Consider the following 22,247-nt stretch of genomic DNA (forward strand, 5'->3'; position numbering starts at 1 on the left):
GGACCATTTCAAGTCTTCTTACGTCCTTCACCAGATACAGTCTTCAAAACTGAACACAATACTGCAAGTGGGGCCTCACCAATGACCTGTACAGGTTACGCCTCCATACAGCCCAGCATCCTTCTGGCAGCAGCCACCCCCTTGTCACACCTTTTTTTCACCTTTAGATCTTTGGACACTATCACTCCAAGGTCCCTCTGCATATCAGCCTCTCACCTCTCAGCATATACGGAGCGGATTGAGCCAGAGAAGGAGGCTAAGAGGATTGTAGCACAGGAGAAGAAAATAAAGATCGAAGCACAGGGAAAGGAAACAAAGACAAAAAAATTACCAGGACTTAAATTGCATATATATGCAAGGAGCCTAAGGAACAAAATGGGGGAACTAGAAGTCATGGCCAAAACTGAGAACCTATCCAAAATACACTTTTACAATATGTCAAAAGATGGCTGCACCATATCTGCACTGGGTTTAAGAGCTCCCGGACGATGTCGTCATAACCGGAAGTGACGGTGCGGCAAAAAAAACAAAACCTGTATGTAAATATGAAAATATGATTCAATTGGCTGACAGACTGAGAACCGACACTTAGCTGACTTGCTGAAAATGACTATCAAGATATGCAGATGACATAAGGAGCCTGGATGTGAAAAAAATCTCTATCTATATGGTGCACAACATTTAAAACTCAATCATATAAAGGATAGCTATTCTATCACCACAGGTATATACCCAAACCTCTTATTAGCCTCTGTTGACTATCTCATATGTTATATTTCTGTTTAGAGAGAAATTTTTTTGTTATTTGGTAAGGAATTTTTATTAGTTTTTTTGGGTTTTTGAAGACGTTTTGTTGCTTTTATTCTGATTTTTCTTTTTCTTGTTTTTTATAAGAACATAAGCAATGCCTCTGCTGGGTCAGACCTGAGGTCCATCGTGCCCAGCAGCCCGCTCACACGGCGGCCCAACAGGTCCAGGACATGTGCAGTGATCCTCTATTTATACCCTTCTATCTTCCTTTCCAGCAGGAAATTGTCCAATCCTTTCTTAAACCCCAATACCGTACTCTGCCCTATTACGTCCTCTGGAAGCGCATTCCAGGTGTCCACCACACGCTAGGTAAAGAAGAACTAAAAAAACTACACATTCTTATTGAAGGTTACTTATATCCAAATATCACATGTTCCAGTCCTGTCGCATCAGTCTGATGTCTTTCAGTAGAATGCATTCCACTCTAGTTTCGAATTCAGTCCCTCTGGTTCTTCACTGTTTAATTTATGGATATGTTGTGAAAGTGTATTTTGGATATTACTGAATTTTTCACAAATCCGAGTTTCTCTAGCAAAACTGAGAACCTAGACATCATTGGGGTATCTGAAACATGGTGAAAGGAAGAAAACAAATGGGACATAGCACTGCTGGGGTACAAACTCTATCGCGAGGACAGGTCAGGGCAGAAAAGAGGAGGAATAGCTCTATACATAAAAGAAAGCATACATTCGACCAGAGTGGACACAACAGCGATGACCAACAAATTGGAATCACTATGGGTTAAAATACCGGGAAGGAAAGGGCCTGAGATAAAGATGGGCCTGTACTATTGTCCAAAACGAAACTACCGATGAAGAAATGGAAGCCGAGATGAAACGGAAATGCAAAAATGTTAACACGATCATTATGGGAGACTTCAACTATCCCGGAATGGACTGGAGTCTTGGAAACTCAAAATGCGCTAGGGGAACCGGATTCCTGGAGGCTATACAGGATTGCTTCATGGATCAGCTTGTCAAAGAACCGACGAGAGGAAATGCCACTCTGGATCTAATCCTTAATGGGCTAAGAGGACCTGCAAAGGACGTGGAAGTAGTTAGACCATTGGGAAACAGCGATCATAACATGAACAAATTCAAAGTTGAAGTAGGAATACCAAAGGAAAAGAGAACCACAGTGACAACTTTTAACTTCAAGAAAGGAAACTATGAAGCAATGAGGGTAATGGTAAGGAAGAAACTCAGGAACAACACAAAGAAATGGCAGACTGTAGAGCAAGCCTGGTCTTTATTCAAAGACATGGTAAGCGAGGTGCAAAATCGGTATATCCCCAGATTCAGAAAAGGGTGCAAAAAGAGCCGAACAAAGACCCGGCGTGGATAACTAAAGAAGTGAAGAAAGCGATAGGGGATAAGAAGAATTCATTCAAGAAATGGAAAAAGGGCAAAATCAATGAGAACTGGAAAGAACACAGGAAGTATCAAAAAGAATGTCGCCTCGTGGTTAGAAAAGCAAAAAGAACATGAAGAGAGGCTAGCCAGGGAAGCACGAAATTTCAAACCGTTTTTCAGATATGTTAAAGGGAAGCAGCTGGCTAGGGAGGAGGTGGAACCGCTGGATGACGGAGATAGGAAGGGAGTGGTGAAGGAAGAGAAAGAAGTGGCGGAAAGACTAAACATGTTCTTTTCGTCAGTATTCACAAAAGAAGACACATCCAACATACCGGAACCTGAACAAATCTTCAAAGGAGACCAAGCAGAAAAATTAACATCCATGGAAGTAAGCCTTGAAGAAGTACACAGGCAGATAGAAAAATTAAAAACTGACAAATCACCGGGCACAGACGGAATCCACTCTAGAGTATTGAAAGAACTAAAGGAGGAAATAGCGGAACTACTACAGCAGGTTTGTAATCTATCCCTGAAAACAGGTGTGATCCCAGAGGATTGGAAGATAGCCAATGTTACGCCCATATTTAAAAAGGGATCGAGAGGTGGCCTGGGGAACTACAGACCGGTAAGTCGGACCTCGGTTCCGGGGAAAATGGCAGAAGCGCTGATAAAAGATTGCATCGAGGAGCATCTAGAGAGGCATAAACTTATGAAAACAAGCCAACATGGTTTCTGCAAGGGAAGATCATGCCTGACGAACATGATTCATTTCAGCTTCACCCCTCCCCTATGCTTTGGCATCTCTTCTCCTTTCCTTCCTTCCCACTCCACCCCATGATCTGGCATCTCTATCTCCTTCCTTTCTCTCCCCATGGTCTGGCATCTCCCTCCTCCCCCTCCCCCCATATGCGCTGACATCTACCCCCCCTCCCATGGTCTGGTAGCTCCTTTTCTTTCCCTCCCTCCCATGGTCTTGGAATTTCTTGCCTCTCCTTTCCCTTCTCTGGTCTTCCTTCTCTCTCTCCCCAATTTGGTGCTGCTGCAGCAGCACTTCTCTTCCCCTTCTCCCTCCCCAATTGGGTGCTGCTGCAGCACTTCTCTTCCCCTCCCCAAATGGGTGCAGCAGCAGCTTTTCTCTTCCCCCCCCCATTGGGTGCACCAGCTTTTCTCTTCCCCTTCCCCCCAAAAAGATTGGGTGCAGCAGCAACAACATTTCTCTTCCCTTCCCCCTCCCCCCAAAAATGGTTGCAGCAGTAGAACATTTCTCTTCCCCCTCCCCTCCCCCATTCGGTGCAGCAGCAGAATTTATCTTCCCATCCCTCCCAGCTCACACACTCGTCGGCAGAGTCGCTAGGCAAGTTGTAAGCTTCCCTCCATCACTGACCTATCTTCAATGATAATGGCCTGCCTCTACGTTCAGCTGTTTAAACGCCCCAGACCACCACTATGTCTAAACTTACACCATATAATCAACCTACAAAAAGCCTAAGTCCCAAACGCCCAAAACAAGGGCTTTTAGGCGACGGACGAAGGAAGTCATCATGCCGCTGTATCGAGCAATGGTGCGCCCACATCTGGAGTACTGTGTCCAGTACTGGTCGCCGTACTTCAAGAAGGACATGGCAGTGCTTGAGGGAGTCCAGAGAAGAGCAACTAAACTGATAAAAGGTATGGAAAACTTTCCATACGCTGACAGGTTGGAAATGCTGGGGCTATTCTCCCTGGAAAAGCAGAGACTTAGAGGGGACATGATAGAAACCTTCAAAATCCTGAAGGGCATAGAGAAGGTAGACAGGGACAGATTCTTCATACTGAGGGGAACCACATGTACAAGGGGGCACTCGGAGAAATTGAAAGGGGACAGATTTAGAACAAATGCTAGGAAGTTCTTTTTTACTCAGAGGGTGGTGGACACATGGAATGCGCTTCTGGAGGTCGTGATAGGCCAGAGCACACTACAGGGGTTCAAGGAGGGCCTAGATAGGTTCTTAAAGGATAAGGGGATTGAGGGGTTCAGATAGAAATAGAGGTAGGTTATAGAAATAGTCAGGAACCACTTCACAGGTCATAGACCTGATGGCCGCCGCGGGAGCGGACTGCTGGGCACGATGGACTTCTGGTCTGACCCAGTGGAGGCAACTTCTTATGTTCTTATGTTCATAGTCCTTCGCCTAAAAGCTGGATTCTGTAACCGGTGTCTGTCAAAAACAACACTGGTTACAGAATCCCCCCCTACAATGATCCGGGCAGAAGGGAGCCCAAGCCCTCCTGGCCCGTGGCATCCCGAACCCCGACTACGTTTGGGGCAAGAGGGAGCCCAAGCCCTCTTGCCCCGGCAGCACTCCCTCTTGTCCTGAATGTAATCGGGGGTTCGGGGTGCCGCCGGGGCAAGAGGGCTTGGGCTCCCTCTTGCTCCGAACGTAATCAGGGGTTCGGGGTGCCACCGGGGCAAGAGGGCTTGGGCTCTCTATTGGCCCGAACGTAGTCGGGGGTTCAGGGTGCCGCCAGGGCAAGAGGGCTTGGGTTCCCTCTTGCTCTGAACGTAGTTGGGGGTTCGAGGTGTTGCCAGGCAGGAGGGCTTGGGCCCCCTCCTGCCCGATCGTAATAGCCAGGGGATGGCTGATCGCTGCAGGAGAGATGGCTCATCTCTCCTGCCAGTGATGGTGATCGCCCACCCCCCTCCAAACCGCGGCACTTCGGGATGAGGATCGCCATTTTTCCTGAAACTGGGTGTGGATTAGCCCAAGCTTGCTGCAGCATGTGTGAGTTTTGCAGCTGGAGTGTTGTTATCCCCTGACGCAGCCCTGACTGGTGAAACGGGGACACCTGTCGGGGTATTGGTGTGTGGAAGAAACAAGCAGCAGCGTTGTGCCTGAATGAAAATACAGATAAGTTTTTCCTGCTTAGTTGCAACAGTGCTTGGTATTAGTACACTGTAGTGTTTGCTTTTTGATTTTGATGCTGACTGATCCTGTGAATGAAACACTATATGGACATTATGATAAAACTGCAGTAAACACTGCTTTGGAGTCTTTTTGAGCCCATGAAGCATTAACTGAGGCTTTTTTCTCCACATATTTGTATGCTGTGTTTAGCTTAGTGCAAAATACTGCGTTTTTCTCTCACCCTATATTGTACTACATAGTGGTCAGTGGAGTGATCATTACTGTGTCAAGCATAATATTTGCTTTTTCTTTGATTTCATTGACTGGTTAAATGTTACATCGGGGAGTGCTAGGGAGATAAAATTCCTAGATGTTCCTAGAGCAACTGGTCTGGGAACCGACAAGAGGAGGTGCTATTTTAGATTTGGTCCTTAGTGGAATTGCAAGACATAGTACAGGAGTTAACTGTTAGGTCCGCTGGGAAACAGTGATCATAACGTGATCAAATTTGAGCTGATACCGGGAGTAACGTCGCAAAAGAAATCTACTGTAGGGGGCATTTAATTTTCAAAAGGACGACTATGATAAAATGAGGAAAATGGTTAAAAAGAAGTTAAAAGGATCTGTTGCAAAAGTTAGGACTGTAAACCAGGTGTGGATGTTATTTAAAAATACCGTCGTGGAAGCCCAGACCAGATGTATTCTACATATCAGCAAAGGTGGAAAGAAGAGGAAATGAGAGCCGGCGTGGTTAAAAGGTGAAGTGAAAGAGGCTATGAGAGCCAAAAAAAATCCTTTAACTAATGGAAAAAGATCCAAATGAAGAAAATAAGAAGAAACAGAAGCTCTGGCAACTTAGATGCAAAGCATTGATAAAGACAGCTAAGGAAGAATATGAAGAGAAACTTGCAAAAGAGGCAAAAACTCAGCAATTTTTTTAGGTACATCAGAAGCAGAAAACCTGTGCGGGAATCTGTGGGACCATTGGATGATCAAGGAGCGAAAGGGGTGCTCAGGGAGGATCAGGCTATAGCGGAAAGACTGAATGAATTCTTTGCTTCGGTCTTTACGGAAGAAGATGTAAGAGATCTATCTGAACTGGAAATGGGTTTCAAGGGTGATGATGCGAAGGAACTGATAGAAATCTTGGTGAATCTGGAAGATGTACTAAGCCAAATCGACAAGTTAAAAAGTGATGGTATACATCCCAGGGTATTAGAAGAACTAAAAAATGAAATTGCTGACCTGCTGTTAGTGATTTGTAACCTGTCGCTAAAATTGTCTGTAGTACTTGAAGATTGGAGGGCGACCAATGTTATGCCAATTTTTAAAAAGGGCTCCAGGGGAGATCCGGGAAATTACAGACCAGTCTCCAAAGTCTTTCAGAGTGATTTTTCCAAAAACCTGTTTGGTAGGGGTGCAGAGCATTAGTTCTTTCCGCAAAGTTGATTGAAGACCAGTTTCTCAATTATTTTAGCTAGAAAAGGTAAATTAGCGATAGGACGGTAATTATTGATTTGATTTTCAGATATGTTTATTTGTTTAAGTTTTGGAAATACAAGAACAGATTTCCAAGAAAGTGGTATGTGACCGCTGGAAAGGCTTTTATTAATCATGTCAAGTATAAATGGACCAAAATATTTGAAATGATTTTTAAGGATAGTAGGAGGTAAATTTTCTAAAGAGTTATTCCTTGGATTTAGCCCCTGAGTTATAGCCTTCAGCACAAGTGTAGCTAGACAGAAAACAGAAAAAGAACTGAAGGGAAGTGAATATTTGGGTAGAGGAGAAATAGGTGTTTTAGACATTGACGTGCTCATCAGTGTCATTCGTACCCCTTTGATCTTTTGGTCAAAATGTTCAGCAAGGACTTGTGCTGTAGGCTGATTTGAATTAGGGCTGGTTCTTCTGGCATATGTAGAGTGAGCGAACAATAGAATATAGTGCTGAAGAGTTTTTTGCAGTGGCTATATGGTTGGTATAGTATTTTTTCTTTGCTGCCTGTAATGATTTCTTATAAAAAGTAGCTTGTTCTTTGTATTTCTTCAGTGTGGATGGGGAGCGCTTGTGTCTCCAAAGTCTTTCAGAGGAACGTAGCTGATGACAGAGGAGAGAGTGTTCCTGGCTGTATCATGGGTTTTTTTTAAATTGAGGAAGAAGAGTTAGTGTGAGCATGAATGGGGGCCAAATAATCTAGCATTTGTTGTGTATTGCAGTACCAAGTTATGGATTGTTTGTCGAGAGTAAGATTAGAGAATTCTTCTATATGAAGTTCCAGATGAGTATTGGTGGTAATGTTGCTTTAGTCACGAGTGTTGTTAGTTTGAAAATTGGATAGAGAAGTGTGTTGATTTTGGGGAAGGTTAGACTAATCAAGGAATGGTCTGTCCAGGGGAAGAGGAAAAGTTTGAAGATTTTTAAATTCTGTAGAAAGAGAGTTTGGAAAAAAAATCATGTCAATGGTATGACCAGCTAAGTGTGTATGATTATGTATGAGTGGAGTTAATGAAATATCAGAGAAGAAGGAGAGGATGTGATTGGATTATTGGGGACATCAAAATGGATATTAAAGTCTCCTAATATAATTGGATATTCATGGGAGATAAAGAAATCTAAAATGATAGATTGGAGTGATATTAAGTGATCTCTTGTAACTGGGGGAGGTAGATAGAGAAGTTGGAAATGAAGAGGGTGAGGGTTAGGAAGAGTAAATTGGAGAATCTCTGCGAATGCACAAGTGGTACTAGATAATTCAAAGTTAAGAGCAAGAGAAGAGTGGTAAATGACAGTGACGCCTCCTCGAACATGAGTCGATGACACCTAACAACAATTTATCTGATTCTTTTTCAACTACATAGTATACATAGTAGATGACAGCAGATAAAGACCAGAATGGTCCATCCAGTTTGTCCAACCTGATTCAATTTAAATTTTTAAATTTTTTTCTTCTTAGCTATTTCTGGGCAATAATCCAAAGCTCTACCCGGTACTATGCTTGGGTTCCAACTGTCGAAATCTCCGTTAAAACCTACTCCAGCTCATCTAAACCCTCCCAGCCATTGAAGCCCTCTCCAGCCCATCCTCCCCCAAACAGCCATATACAGACACAGACTGTGCAAGTCTGCCCAGTACTGGCCATAGTTCAATATTTAATATTATTTTCTGATTCTAGATCCTCTGTGTTCATCCCACGCTTCTTTGAACTCAGTCACTGTTTTCTTTTCCACCACCTCTCTCGGGAGCGCATTCCAGGCATCCACCACCCTCTCTGTAAAGTAGAATTTCCTAACATTGCTCTTGAATCTACCACCCCTCAATCTCAAATTATGTCCTCTGGTTTTACCATTTTCCTTTCTCTGGAAAAGATTTTGTTCTTCAAGTATTTGAACATCTGAATCATATCTCCCTTGTCCCTCCTTTCCTCTAGGGCAGGGGTGTCCAATGTCGGTCCTCGAGGGCCGCAATCCAGTCGGGTTTTCAGGATTTCCCCAATGAATATGTATGAGAACTATTAGCATACAATAAAAGCAGTGCATGCAAATAGATCTCATGCATATTCATTGGGGAAATCCTGAAAACCCGACTGGATTGCGGCCCTCGAGGACCGACATTGGACACCCCTGCTCTAGGGTATACATATTCAGGGCTTCCAGTCTCTCCTCATATGTCTTATGGTGCAAGCCTCCTATCATTTTTGTCGCCCTCCTCTGGACCGCTTCGAGTCTTCTTATGTCCTTCGCCAGATACGGTCTCCAAAACTGTACACAATACTCCAAGTGGAGCCTCACCAATGACCTGTACAAGGGCATCAACACCTTTTTCCTTCTACTGGCTACGCCTCTCTTTATACAGCCCAGCATCCTTCTGGCAGCAGCCACCGCCTTGTCACACTGTTTTTTCACCTTTAGATCTTCAGACACTATCACCCCAAGGTCCCTCTCCCCATCCGTGCATATCAGCTTCTCACCTCCCAGCATATATGGTTCCTTCCGATTATTAATCCCCAAATACATTACTCTGCATTTCTTTGCATTGAATTTTAGTTGCCAGGCATTAGACCAGCGATGGCGAACCTATGGCACGCGTGCCAGCTGTGGCACGCGAAGGCCTTGCAGCTGGCACGCGGGAAGGTCCGCAATAGAGAGCTGCACGGGACGCCCCCTAGGGTCGCGGGAATCCCATGGGGACACCCCCTAGGGTCGCGGGGATCCCGTGGGGACGCCTCCGAGGGTCACGGGGTTCCTGCGGGGCTGGATGTACTAAGTCACGCGGCTTTTCTCCCTACCTGCTCTGCTTGCAGCACAGAGCCGAATAGAAGTCTTCCCGACGTCAGCGCTGACGTCGGAGGGAGGGAGGGCTGACATCGGGAAGACTTCCGTTCGGCTCTGTACTGCAGGCAGGGTAGGTAAGGAGGAGTAGCCTCGCGGCTCGAGTGGCTACCAAAGGAGGGGGGCGGTCCGCCCCACCCCGTGTGCAGCACAGCCGGCCAGGTCTCCTTACTTTTGTGGCGCTAACCCGACCGACCGACAACAGCCCTGGTCCGACAAACCTCCCTGCCCTTAACCGCGAATCTAAATTACCTTCTTACAGCAGCTGTAAGAAGGAAATTTAGATTCGCGGTTAAGGGCAGGGAGGTTTGTCAGACCGGGGCTGTTATCGGTCTGTCGGTCGGGGAAGCGCCACAAAAGTAAGGGGACCTGACCGGCTGTGCTGCACCCGGGGTGGGAGAGAAGGAGGGGGGAGAAGGACGCTGAAAGCACTGGGAAAGACAAAGGGGTGGAGAAGGACGCTGAAAGGCAATGGGGAAGACGGGGTGGGGGGGGGAAGGACACTGAAAGCATTTGTGGAAGACAGAAGGGGGAGAAGGACACTGACAGGACATGGGGAAGAGGGTGGGGGGAGAAGGACGCTGAAAGCACATGGGGAAGACAAAGGGATGGAGAAGGACACTGAAAGGACATGGGGAAGATGGGGGGTGGAGAAGGACGCTGAAAGGCCATGGGGACGACGGGGGGGGGGGTGGAGAAGGACACTGAAAGGCCATGGGGAAGACAGAGGGGGGAGAAGGACGCTGACAGGACATGGGGAAGATGGGGGGGGAGAAAGACACTGAAAGGAAATGGGGAAGAGAGAGTGGGGAGAAGACGCTGGCAGGGAAGAAGACAGAGATGCCAGACTATGGGGGGAGCGGAGGGAAGAAGATGGGTGCCAGACCAATTTGGAAGGAGGGAGAAAGGGAGAGGCACAGTAACAGAGCAAATGGAAGACGCAGAAGGAAGAGAGACAGTGGATGGAAGGAACTGAATGAGAACATGAGGAAAGCAGAAACCAGGCAACAAAGGTAGGAAAAGAATTCTATTTCTTTTTTCTTTTCTTTTTTTTGCTTCAGGATAAAGTAGTATATTAGTTGTGTTGATAAAAATTTATAAACAAAAGAGGCTCTGGTAGAAACCCGTTTACAAAGTGTGTATTCTTCCCAATTAATATTTCCAAATTAATAAAGTCTTTTTGCTTATTTGTAAATGGGTTTCTACCAGAGCCTTTAATTCAGTAGCATAATTAAATGAAATAACTATTTCTGAAGTTTATAGGGACGGGCGGGGACGGAGGGGATTCCTCACGGGGACGGGCGGGGACGGAGGACATTCCTCTCAGGGACGGGTGGGGACAGAGGGATTCCTCACGGGGACGGGTGGGGACGGGTGGGATTCCTCACGGGGACGGGTGGGGACGGGTGAGACTTTGGCGGGGACGGGTGGGGACGGGTGGGATTTCTGTCCCCGCGCAACTCTCTAGTCCGCAATTAAGATATGCGGCACGGCGGGAGGCGAGTGTGCCGGTGTCTGCTTTGCAGCTCACCTGGCAACAGGGCCGGACAGGCCATTGGGAGGACCGGGCATTGTCCCGGTGGGCCGCGGCCCATCCTCCTGTGCTGGCTGCAATCCTGTGAGTGGATGTTTAGCCTGCCTGTGTTCCCCTTAGTATCCTATGAGCCAGGCAGTGTGTGAGGGGGAAGTGGGGGGAGGAAGAGAAGCTTCACACTGAGTCTGTCACAGGAACTCAGTGAGGCTGTAGTGTGACTCCACATGTGACATCTGTTATCAGGAACAGTTCCTAGTGCTCCCATGCTAGAGAGGTGAGGATATGGGGGGATGTTAATGTATCTAATAATATGCTCCTCTGTAAAAACCTCTGTATCTTCCATGGGGGACATGCTAAATTCGAGGAAATAAAAAAGCTGCTTATGATGATTGCATAGAGAAGTTCAGTAAGCTGAGAGGAGGGCTGGGCTCTCTGTGAACAACCAACACACTAATCCTCTGCGCTGTATCTTATGGAAAACTCAATATAGCAAAAAACAGTAAAGTGTATATGTGGCCCTTCACAGTGCTTTTGTAAACATCATAATAAAATAACAAAGGCTCCAATAATGAAAAATAAAAGTCCTTTTCCCATACACTCAGGTTGCACAAGTCCAGTTTTCACCCGGACAGTATATTTTTTGACCAAAATGGATGTCTACAATTAGTAAAATTCCCCAATCACATATTTTTTTATGGGGACGGATTTGTATACAGCACTTCATTAGATTTTTTTTATTATACAAATTTTATCTTTTTGTAGACTTGAAGTCTTGAACAAAGAAAATGAGTACAGCAAAAAAAGCAAAAACAGATAGTGGAAGACCATTCCAAGAGGCCTGGACAGAGACATATGGAGTGATTGAACGCAGTGGGAAAGCATTGTGTATTATGTGTAATGAAAGTGTTGTGTCTCGCACATCAAGTGTCAAACGTCACTTTGAGACTAACCATAACAGTGTTGCTGAACTTGGTTTAGCTCAAAGAAAAGAGTTCCTTGTAGGAAAATTAAAGAAATATCACTCCCAGTCTCTTAGTTTTAGCAACTATCTTTCAAAAACTAATCATCTTACAGTTGCCAGCTTTCAAATTTCACTGTGCATGGCAAAACATGGTAAGCCCCTCTCTGATGGAGATTTTATCAAAAAGGCAATTTTGGCTGGGAGTAATCCACTCTTCCATGATTTCCAAAACAAGGATAAAATTGTGCAGCGCATCTCTGAGATGCCGCTAAGCAGAAATTCTGCAAAAGAGGGTTCTGCGAATGGCTGCTGATGTTAGTCAACAGTTTACTTGCGACTTACAAAAAGCACCCTTCTACTCCATGTGCTTGGACGAAAGTACAGATATTACTAACCATGCAAGACTAGCGCTCATTTTGCGTTATGCTACTGGTGACATCATGAGAGAAGAGCTGGTAAAACTGCTGTCTTTGCCTGGAAGAACACAAGGGATAGATATCCACAATGCTGTGATGGAGGCTTTTTCATCACTAGACATAAGTCCAGAAAAAGTGGTTTCAGTTACTAGCGATGGAGCACCTAGCATGGTGGGGACAACATCAGGATTCATTCATTTCTTTGCTAAGGAAGCAAAACATCCACCGATTCAATTTCACTGCATAATACATCAAGAGGCTCTCTGCGCCAAAGAAAGCAGCAAAAAACTTGACGATGTCCTCAAAGATGTAACAAAAATGGTGAACTTCATCATGGCGCGTGCTCTTAATTTTCGACAATTTCAAGCCCTTCTTGATGAGGTTCAGGCACAATATAACACTTTACTGATGTACAATAATGTCCGGTGGCTGAGCAGAGGACGAGTGTTAGAGAGATTTGTGGCCTGCTTGGAAGAAGTTAGGCTATTTATGAACGAAAAAGGGGAAGACTATCCTCAACTCACCAACATGGCCTGGCTTACCAACCTCATGTTCTTTACAGATTTTACTAACCACTTTAATGTACTAAACAAAAAATTACAAGGCATGGGAAAAACAGCAGAAAGCATGTTTAGTGACATCAAAGCTTTTGAGAGAAAATTGCATGTTTTTGAAAAAGACCTTGAGAGTGGACAGCTAAAATATTTTCCCAACCTAAAAATACATTTGGATAATTCTACAACATTTGTAGACAGTCATAAAAAACACCAGGAAATCCACAAAGCATATTCCACCATTGTAGCCGAAGCAAAGGAGAATTTTAGTAAAAGATTTTCTCAGTTCCGTAAGATGGAGACAACCCTTTCATTTATAACTTCCCCAGAAAAGTCCACATTTGAAGATCTTGATCTTTCCTGCTTACAGTGGTTGGATATTCAAAATTTGGAAATGGAGCTACTGGAATTTCAAGAAAGCTCTATCTGGAAAAGTAAATTCAATGACCTGTGTGCGGCTTTTGAACGTATTGAGTGTGAAAGGGTGACAAATGAAATCACTGCTAGCAGTTCTGAAAATGAAATCCTAAAAGCGTGGAATTCTCTGCCAATCAATTTTAAGTCCATGAAAGCACTTGGGATTGCTCTTCTTACTTTTTTTGGGTCATCCTATGCTTGTGAGCAGCTGTTTTCGGCTTTGAATCATATAAAATCTGATGCTAGAAATAGATTAACGGATGACATGAATGCTGCATGTGTTGCTCTGAAATTAACGCACTATGAGCCAAGGATTGACAAGTTATCAGCATGCATGCAACAACAAAAATCACATTAATTTTTTTCAGAGCATGCCCAATGCATATGTTTACATGAAGCAGTGTTTTCAGTTTGCAGTTAAGACACTTTCTAAGTTATTTAAATATTATTTAAAGATGTTATTTAAAAAAGGGACTTTACATGGCCCTGTTGTATTCCAATCTGGAATTTCCAATAAAAATGGTTGGTTTAATTGAAAGCTCTTTTGTTTTCTTTACATCATATTATTAGAAATGTAATGATTTAACTATTTTCTAATTTGATTGTAAATTTTACAAAAAAACATGTATAGACTCTTTGGGAATACACACCGAGTCTTGACACATTTAACAGTTTTAAGAAGTTTATCTTTTTTTTTACTCAGGATACATTTGACATGTTATGTGAATAATACATTTAAATTGAATGAAATCATTAATTCATTAAATTGAATGAAATCATTAAAACATTATAAATTGCCAATAAATTGAAATGAAAACCAAAGGATTGTGAATCAAATTGATTCTCTGACAATACAAAGATTCCAACCTTTAAAAATGATGTTACATAGTTCAGGCAACTTTATAAAGAGTTTTTAGATACTAAAATCTTGTTATTAAGGTTTAATTGACGTGCTGGCACTTTGAGGAAATTCTTTGGTTTTGTGCGGCAGTTTGGGCACTCGGGCTCAAAAAGGTTAGCCATCACTGCATTAGACCATTCCTCTAACTTTTTGCAGACCCTTTTTCATATTTTCCACTCCTTCTTCGGTGTCTACTCTGTTACAAATCTTGGTATCATCTGCAAAAAGGCACACTTTTCCTTCTAACCCTTCAGCAATGTCACTCACAAACATATTGAACAGGATCGGCCCCAGCACCGAACCCTGAACTAAATATACTTTTCTATTTTCTGCCGTTATTGAGTGAACTGGTAAAATATACTGTTTGAAACATTTCTCACCCTTCTTCCTTTGCTCTTAATCCAATTTGCATGCATTTTGGTATATACGTAAATGCCCATATGACTTTATAAGATTATTCCCTACATGGCCGTCCTGTGTAAATTTGGCTTCAAATAGCTTTTGCAATGCTCTTGCTAACAATGTAACTTAACTTGATCTAAATCTTATTGTAAACCACATAGATTTCTTGCAGAAAATTGCAGAGTATACAGTAAGACAATGTATTGTATTGAAAGCATTTCAACCAATTTGTTTGCTTATAACACAAAAAGTACTTGAGTTGAATTTAAGGAACTTTGCATGTATATTTGAAATGCCATACTTCTATCAATTTAAAATAGTAAGAGGGGAATTTTTTGAAAAAATCTCCAAGTCAGAATTGAGACATCCTGGTCATAATGTCTAAAAAATCCTCATCCATAACACGGCCATTTTCGAACAGGAAAAATATCAGGATTTCTTTTTGGAAAATATGTATGTGAGAAAGACGTTCTTGTGTTGAAAATGTCCAAAATGAAAGGCCAGTTTCCAAAATGAAATGCCCAAAATATGAACACCAAAACAGCTGGCACAAAAACGTCTGTCTGGAATCATTTGTACAAAAATGACTACACAGATGTCCCTGGACTATAAGAAACAGTAAAACCTCACCTTAATTCCTTTATATGTTATTGTGAGCTGTCCAGGAACAGACAAAAACCTACTGTACTTAAACATATACCATTACAATAGCCATCATGCTTGCAGGTATCTTAAATTTGTCTTAAATTCGGGTAGGTATTTCTAGGGTTACCAGACATCCAGATTTACTTGAACATGTCCTCTTTTTAGAGGGCATGTCCGGGCGGCTGGACAGCTTTTCAAAACCTGGCACTTTGTCCAGATTTTGAAAAACTTCTTCTTTGGGACCTCCCGGCTGATAAGAACAGGTTGGGTGGGCAGGACTGGGGTATGATGTGGGCATAATGGGGCAGGGTGGGGCAGAACTGGGTGGGCTTGAGGGTGGGGCTATGGGTTCAGATTTTTTTTAACTAAAATCTGGTAACCCTAGGTATTTCTACGTTCCCTGAGGCTGTGGATTCAAATCCCTCGCTGCTCCTTGTGACCCTGGGCAAGTCTCTTAATCCCCTCACTGCCCCAAGTACATTAGATAGAGTTTGAGCCCACCGGGACAGATAGGGAAATATGATAAAGTATCTGAATGTAAACCACTTAGGATATAAGTGGTATATAAATAATTAAATAAAATAAAAAATAATTAAATAAAAAAGTTAATGTGGGAGTTACATCTGTAAAGTAGGATTCTGTGGTTCAAAATTCCACTGCACTGCCCACTATACATGCTTTGTTGCTCTATTAGGAATGGCCATAATAACTGAAGCTGTCATAGATCCCAGTATCCACTATCACTTTTACATCTTAGTGGGATGGAAGGGGGTTAGTAACCATTTGGAGATTAAGGAGGGGTGATGCTTTCATCCCTCCAGTGGTCATCTGCTCAGTCAGGGCACCTGGATCTCTAGACAAAATGTCCATTTTTATTGCCTTCTTAGACATTTCTTTCCATTCCATTATTGCTGAGACACCCTAATTTTGGGTCCACTCTAGTTCCCCAAATCATACCTCCAACATGCTCCCTTGCTATTTAAATGAACTGCAGAGTAAAACATCCAAATTCAAAAATCATGATTTGGACATTTTTTTGGCTTTTTTGAGATGTTCATCTGCTTCAAAAATATATTTAATACTCAAAATATTAAATCTTTTGTTCTCAAGCAGATCGTAGCTGCTATACTCGCTATTGCTGGAATAGTGATGATGACTTATGCTGATGGATTCCATAGTCATTCTGTCATTGGAATAGCACTTGTTGTGGGATCTGCATCAACATCTGCACTTTATAAGGTAAATATTCAGGAAAACAGAAAAGATATTCAGCATCACACATCTGGGTAGAAGCAGCTCCTAGCCAGATAAGGGCCACTCATTGGGGCCATACCCAGATGTTCAGAGGCACTATCCATGTAATGCTGGGGCAATCTGGTGTCTGAGCCAAAAGGAGCTGGAATTTATCCAAGTACCACTATTATTCAGCACTGATACAAGTTAGGATATAGCAGGGGTAGGGAACTCCGGTCCTCGAGAGCCGTATTCCAGTCGGGTTTTCAGGATTTCCCCAATGAATATGCTTTGAAAGCAGTGCATGCAAATAGATCTCATGCATATTCATTGGGGAAATCCTGAAAACCCGACTGGAATGCAGCTCTCGAGGACTGGAGTTCCCTACCCCCGGGATATAGGGAAAAATTAAGTTGCACCAAGATATTTTGTGCTGGCCAGTGCTGGTATAGTTGATTTTGAAAAAATAAATTCTCACAAACCCATGAATAGTGTTCCAAGTCATTGATTTAAATTTATTGTAGAAACTTATTGTAGTTCAAAAACAGCTCATGTAGAAGAAGAGCATTTTGTCCAGTTCAGAATATTGACATCCAAGTCTGTATGCCACATTTGAATATCCATTTCTCATATATTTTAGAACAGGATCTGCCTGTATACCGTGCTGTTCTTAAATACATGAGAAATGGATCTCCAAGTGCTGGCTGCATCCAGTATGAACATCCACGTTATAAACTGAAACATTCAAAGTACAAATGGGGCAAAACAAGGAAGCTGGAAGCAGTGGAGTAGCAAGAGAAGGAGGCCCCTGTACCCTCTTCCAGCATACCTCCTCAAATAATCGCTGGCAGTGAGGCCTGCTGCTCCCACTGGCCTCAGCTCTCCCTCTGACATCACTTCCTGGTCCTGCGACCAGGAAGTGACACCAGAGGGAGAACCAAGGCTTGCACAAGCAACATGTTAGAAATGCTGCTAGGTGGTCCAAGGTAGTATGCAAAACATCAACGTTGTCAAAGCTTGTCTCCATAAGGCTTATTTTTGTCCACTTGGTATGTCTTACTCATGCGTAAAATTTCAGCTGCCTCCTTCCCTTGTTTCTTTAGCAGCAAGAGGCACCTCTTGGATCCAAATTTATGTTTCAGACACTGCTAAAGCTCACTGGAAACTGTGTATCTATCTCCATGTTGTTACTCCATGCTATGTCTTCCTCCTTGGTATTAGTTTTAGAAAGAGCTGGTGCAGTATGATCCAAATGGGGACTCTTAAGTTATCCATGGGTTCCTTTCCCTGGAATATCTCTTCAACTGAAGCACAAGGTGATTATTCTCTGAAGCAGCAGAATGCTACTCTCACTTTGCCTCAGACCAGTGATGTAGCCATGGGGACCTGGGCCACCCCACTTTGGGCTCAGTCCCCCTCCAAACCTGCATTGCTCCTGTTAAATGGGGATGCCAGATCCCCACCAGCCAAATAAATGCTGAGCCACTCCCTTCCTCTTTGCACTACTACAGTCACCTGGAAGTTGTCAAGTGCCTCAAGCTGGTGATGCTAGGACTCCTTGGGCATGAATTCTATGAAGTCAACTACTCAGTCACATTTACTTCCAATCTGCATTTCTGTGTGAAGAAACCTTGGCCACCCAAAACATAGGTACAACATCACCATAGTTTTGACCAAGATCAGTCATACAGCACATTGTCCAAATAAGAATTCTGAAATTTATATAAGGTGCAACTTTTTAACTATATAAAGCTGATATTCAAAAACTCTAGGTACCTATCTTAGGGGCTTGTTTATTAAGTTGCAACGATGCTTGCTAAACACAAAATTCAGTGTTTAATGCGTTATTAGTAATTTTGCCTAGTAAGTGAAAAATCTTTTACTTCTTCACTTAGCACATCAGCGTATTAATCCTCATGAAAGCCCCATCCCCACAGTTTTGTCAAAAAGACCTCAGTGCTGGTCCCCAGTCTCCACACCTCCTCTCTGTACCTTTCCTTATCCTCTAGGGCCTATGGGTCCTAATGGGGCAGGAGCAATACCAAATGGCTCATGGTTCACCAGTGCCAGAATTCATAATGGTATCCAATGACCCACAGCCCCTCTGATGTGAACTCTGAGCTGGGAAATCCCTCCCCCCCCCAAAAAAAAAAAAAGGAGACAGAGGAAGCCACTGGGTCAAAAGAGATAAAGTAGCAAAGAATTTGAAAGGGAATTGAAAAATATGGTTACACATATTACAGTGGATATGATCATAAGTAGATGTAAAGAAAATTTTTTTGATTTATTCAACATGTTTAGAACTGTGGCAATTATATATTTCTGACCCATATTTTTATTTTGATATCTTGTCTTGCAGGTGTTGTTTAAACTTCTCCTGGGCAGTGCTAAATTTGGAGAGGCTGCATTATTTTTGACAATTTTAGGGGTTTTTAATGTCCTTTTCATCACTTGTATCCCGGTGATCCTTTACTTTACCAAATTGGAACACTGGAGCTCCTTTGATGCTGTTCCATGGGGAAACCTTTGTGGGTTTGCGGTGCTTTTATTGAGTAAGTAATATGTTAAGAAAATCTAACATATGGGAACACATTATTTGGCATTCATTTTTCTGTAGTAGGACACTGTTTTTTAAATCTTACTATTTGTTGAGCCAATCAGGGTATTGAACATAACAGATATGTCAGCTTGGTTCCAGGACATTTGAAATCACAACTGCATGAAAATTGCATTTTCTTTCTATTAACACTGACTCTTCTGCCTTCATCTGTAGCCTATTTATCTATTTTGCATAGGATGAAAGCTTCAGTTAAGACCTAATGTAGACTCTAATAATTTTGTTAATATTCAAGATATTTTTGTATGTTGTTATGCTTATGCTTTATAAGTTTCTACTTTTATAAAATTACCAACAGGAAAGCAGACAAGTAGGGGAGATACAGGTATACTTTCCCTTCTTCCATCCCTTTTAAGAATATACCCAACATTGGCTATGATATGGATGGAGGTGGGAGGAGAGGAGCTTGTCTAACCGAGGGTCAGCTTGGAAATTACCAGACCTGTGAACATAATACAGCATGCAAAAAGGATATGGAAGGATATGTCAACATAGTAATGTTTAGTAAATATAAATGGACTGAAGACCATGTTGGAGCTCTACAGATAGGGAAGCTATATGGAGAATTCCAATAGTTATTAACCCCTGTTGATCATAGTTGAAAGGGTCCAATTTCCCCCTGAAGTAGTAAATTGGCTTTTTGATAGCAGAATGTTACAGTCAGAGACCCAGGAAGAAAGAGTAGGTTTGGATGGATGTAACAAACACCTGAGAGCATACTCACAGGTGTTTTATTACATGAAAATAATAGAATAGAGTTCTTCTACAATTGATGTTACATGAAAATAATAAAATAGAGCTCTTCTACAATTGAGGGAGTGTAGCTTTTGTTCCAGTATGTGGAGGCCCACAATCAAAAGACATCCAAAAAGCATCCTAAATAAGCATTTGGACTTCCTAATTGCCAGGATGTCCAAGTGCCGATAATCAAAATCTTCTTTCTGTATATCTAGTGAGGTGTTATAGCTTTTGTACATTCAGAGCATGAGATGGGCGTGGTGGAGGCATGTTATGGGCGGGATTTGGGAAGCTTCAAGGACAGGTTAGACATGGACGTCTTGCAGCGATAGTCAAACATTTTGCAAGAACTTTGACCCTTCTAAAACAGGTCTTGTTCTAAACGTATAAGTGCCACAAAGGTACCCAAACTGACCAGATGACCACTGCATGCATTACAGAATAACATCCCCACACTCCCCCAGTGCTCATAGACCTCCTCACACCCACAAAGATCAGAATACAAACATACATACTTGTCTCCAAAACATAAGCACCTGGTATAGGAAAGCCTAGAAGAGCTGCACACAGGTGTCTTAAGTAGCCTGGTAGGTGGGCTAATGAACCATAGAGAGGAGTAACAAGTCCTATAAGCCACTCTAATCACTACATTCATGGTGGAAAATGTGAGCCCACCAACTTCCCCCCCCCAAAAACCCCTATTCTACCCATCTGCAGCCACAAGGGCTATTTGGGTTGTAAACAGGTGGGTATAGTGGGTTTTGGGGGGGGGCTCATCATAACCTATATGGGAGTTCTGGTGAGATATTTTTTAAGCACACGGTCATATCAAGTCTATAGTGACAATAAAAAGTCCTTTAGTTGGGTAAACTCATGCAGAGTCCCGCAAGGCTATCCTCTTTCCTCTACATTGTTCAACATCTACCTTGCCTCATTGGGGAACTTACTACAAAGCTTAAAAGATAAATTTTATATCTGTGCTGATGATATCACCATTGTTATTCCCCTTACTACTATGACCTCCAAGACTAAGATTCATTTATCATCCATTCTAAAGCAAATTGAACTATGGATGACCGAATTCAAATTGAAGCTCAACACTGACAAAACTAAATTTTTCCTTGCAAGTCCTAACGACAAAATCAAAGACTCATCGATCTCCTTGAATAGTTAGGACTTCCCTATTGACCACTCCATTAAAATCCTGGGAGTCACCCTGGACCGCCACCTCACCCTAAATGCTCACACAGATTTATTGGTTAAAAAATGCTTTTCGGTACTATGGAAACTCAGAACCATCAGAAAATACTTTGACGCAGCATCCTTCTGCTTACTAGTTCAATCTTCCATCCTAAGCTTGCTCGATTATTGCAACATCATTTACTTGGGATCCTTCAAAAAAACCATTCTAAGACTCAGAGTCATTCAAAATTTGTCAGTTCGACTGATCTTTGGACTGAAGAAATGGGAACACATAAGCCCCTATTATCAAAAACTCCATTGGCTGCCCCTAGAGGCGCGAATCCTGTTTAAGTCTCATGTCTGTGTTATAAATCAATATTTGGTCTGGCCCCCACTTACCTAGTTTCCCATTTTAACCTGGCAAGTTCTTTTAGGCCCACACGAAGAATACATCTGTTCACCTATCCGACAATAAAAGCCTGCCACTACAAAAGATTCTTGGACAGAACTCTTGCCTTCCAGGCAGGCAAATGGAACGATTGGCTTAGTAACGTTATCACGCTCTCCTCATCCTACTTCAATTTTAGAAAACTGGTAAAAACGAGTTTGTTCAATCGATTTGTAAACTAAGAATCTATACAGCTCTGCTTATTCAACCAGTAACCCTAAGAACTATATAGCTTTCCAATTCTTTCATTATTTAAGATTGTTTTGTTGACTTTGATTGTAACCTCTTCGCTGATTGTCCAGTGCTTCTTGCTGTAAACCGCCTCAAACTTCCATGGCTTTGGAGGAATATAAGAATAAAATTATTATTATTATTATATTTATCTGGTACCCTTTATATAAAGTTTACAGCAGTGCCCTCTAAGGTGCCCCACATTTCAGTTGCCATATTTGGGTGACCAGTCTATTACAGGACTGGCCCCTCCCACATCCAAATGGTCTTGTTTTGGGCATTTGGGACTTGGGTAAAATTTGGGTCAAAAATATGGTATAAAGATAGATGTCCTGGTGGTCTGGGCATCCCAATGGCCTGAATTTCCAGATAGAGGCTTAAAAAAAATATTAAAAAAAAATAATTTCTAGAGAAGAACATAAGAATTGCCGCTGATGGGTCAGACCAGTGGTCCATTGTGCCCAGCAGTCCGCTCCCGTGGCAGCCCTTAGGTCAAAGACCAGTGCCCTAACTGAGTCTAGCCTTACCTGCGTATGTTCTGGTTCAGCAAGAACTTGTCTAACTTTGTCTTGAATTCTGGAGGGTGTTTTCCC

The 22,247-nt window shown here is 42.7% G+C and overlaps 1 protein-coding gene across 7 annotated transcripts in view; it reads left to right on the plus strand.

The window, feature by feature from the left end:
- SLC35F3 (solute carrier family 35 member F3) overlaps positions 1-22,247 on the plus strand; it is a 391,027-nt gene that overhangs the window by 139,528 nt on the left and 229,252 nt on the right. For 5 of the 7 annotated variants that reach the window (XM_033938617.1, XM_033938612.1, XM_033938614.1 and 2 more), the window contains exons 4-5: positions 16,316-16,444; positions 18,798-18,990. In XM_033938617.1, the coding sequence (XP_033794508.1) occupies positions 16,316-16,444; positions 18,798-18,990 (322 nt within the window). The remainder of the gene's footprint in view (positions 1-16,315; positions 16,445-18,797; positions 18,991-22,247) is intronic. The other 2 variants (XM_033938613.1, XM_033938616.1) reach the window with 1 other exon arrangement.

Source organism: Geotrypetes seraphini, chromosome 3, assembly GCF_902459505.1.
Source record: "Geotrypetes seraphini chromosome 3, aGeoSer1.1, whole genome shotgun sequence".
In the NCBI taxonomy this organism is placed as follows: Eukaryota; Metazoa; Chordata; class Amphibia; order Gymnophiona; family Dermophiidae; genus Geotrypetes; species Geotrypetes seraphini.